We start from the raw sequence: 1,739 nt of genomic DNA on the forward strand, positions 1-1,739 counted from the left end.
AGCTCAGGCCTCTGCCTCAGAGCATCAGTTCCTCTGGAGCCACTCAGCCAGCTCAGGCTGCTTACATGAGGTAAGGATCTGCTGGGTATGTTGCTGCTGTGCCTGGTGAGATTCATAGTTACTGAACTACATGTTCTTAGGGATAAAATTAATCCATGATAAGCTGTTAAGAGAGGAGGGTTAGAAAGAAACCTCTGACCTGGGCTGTGACCTCCCAGCATCAAAGAGTGGAAGTTAGAGTCACACTATTGAGCTGAAAGAGGTTTGAGGGTGAAAACCACAGAATCACACAAGATCCTGAATGGGAAGGATCCCACAAGGATCATTAGTCTAATTCCTGCTCAGGACACCCAACACTGCACCCTGTGCCTGAGAGCATTGGGCAAACACTCCCTGAGCTCTGTCAGCCTTGGGGCTGTGCCCACTGCCCTGGGAGCTGTTCAGTGCCCAAACACCTCTGGGGGAAGAACCTGCCCCTGATCTCCAGCCTAACCCTCCCCGGCACCGCTCCAGGTGATTCCATAAGATCCTGCTACATTACAGGCATGAGAAGTGTGGAGATGAGGTGTTCCTGGGGAGTTCTGTGGGGAGAGTAAAGGAGGGAAAGCTGCAGTGCAGCAAGGCCAGAGCTGCTTTAAGCCAGGAGTGTATGCATAGAAAGCATATTTTTAAGCTGGGGAAACATAAAATACTTCCCAAAGGAGCATTTTGTCCCTGTTGGTTTCGGTTTCCTCCATCCTGAGAGCTCCCAGGTTGTCGTCGAGCTGAGCCTGTTGCTGTTTGCAAACCTGCTTTGTGAGCACAGGATTTGTGTTGTTGTTTCTTGCAGCCCAGGCCCTGATCCCTACTCCAGCCAGAGCCTGCCAGCTGCCAGCACAGCTGCCTTCCCCCAGCACCAGCTGGGAATGCCTGTGGACATGGCAGCGTTCCAGAGCAACACAGCCACTCTGCCTCAAGGACCAGGATACCCCGTGGCATTCCCTGCTCATTCCCTGCTCCAGCAACAAGCAAATTACCATCAGCAGCCTCTGCTTTAAACCAGCCAGCTGTATTCCTGAGTGCAGGAATCCTTGCCCGGCCTGATGGTCTCTGAATCCCTGTCATGGATGCCCATTTCCCTTTGGAATGCCCCGGCTTGCTGCGTTAGGGTGGTGCAGAGTGACACTAGGCACCCAGGGCCGATGGTTTATTTGCATCTTTGCCTCTTGAACTAGCTTAGGTGATGGGTTAAAATCATTCCATGTTCCTCTGGGTCCTTATTTCTGCACTCCCAGGCAATGCCACCTGTGAATCCTAAAGGATAGTCCCCAAATGATTGTCTTTTCACTGTGTTTCTGGAAACCTTGAGGGTGCTGAACCACTGTTGGGTGTTGCATTGCCTCCTCGGGTGTCTTCTGTTTGATGCTTCTCTCCCAGTGGCTTTAGAGAATCTCTGCAGGCTTGGACACCACATCCCATAGAGTGGGAGCAATCCATGAGTCCAAGCAGAGAGCTGGAAGAGGAAATGGGTTGGTGTGACAGCAAGGGCCATGTCCCTGCAGGATCGGGAGAGAGGAGGTTTCCTGGAAAATCCAGAGAACCGATGTGTTTTTCTTGAAGGAAACAAGTTTTGCTGGAATCCCCCTTGCCTTTTGGCAGAGGTGGCACTGGAAGTCTCGTTGGGAAGAGCAAGGGATGCTCCCAGCTGCCTGTATGGATCCAAGGAGCTGAGCCAGGAACTTGCACAGAGTCTCTTTCCC

General features: G+C 52.1%; 1 protein-coding gene across 1 annotated transcript in view; it reads left to right on the plus strand.

The window, feature by feature from the left end:
* Positions 1 to 1,037, plus strand: part of STAM2 (signal transducing adaptor molecule (SH3 domain and ITAM motif) 2) — a 12,142-nt gene extending 11,105 nt beyond the window's left edge. Inside the window, exons 13-14 of the mRNA XM_009081521.1 lie at positions 3 to 70; positions 830 to 1,037. Of these exons, the coding sequence (XP_009079769.1) occupies positions 3 to 70; positions 830 to 1,037 (276 nt within the window). The remainder of the gene's footprint in view (positions 1 to 2; positions 71 to 829) is intronic.
* The last annotated feature ends 702 nt before the right edge of the window (positions 1,038 to 1,739 follow it).

This window comes from Acanthisitta chloris, unplaced genomic scaffold, assembly GCF_000695815.1.
Source record: "Acanthisitta chloris isolate BGI_N310 unplaced genomic scaffold, ASM69581v1 scaffold18050, whole genome shotgun sequence".
Lineage (NCBI taxonomy): Eukaryota > Metazoa > Chordata > Aves > Passeriformes > Acanthisittidae > Acanthisitta > Acanthisitta chloris.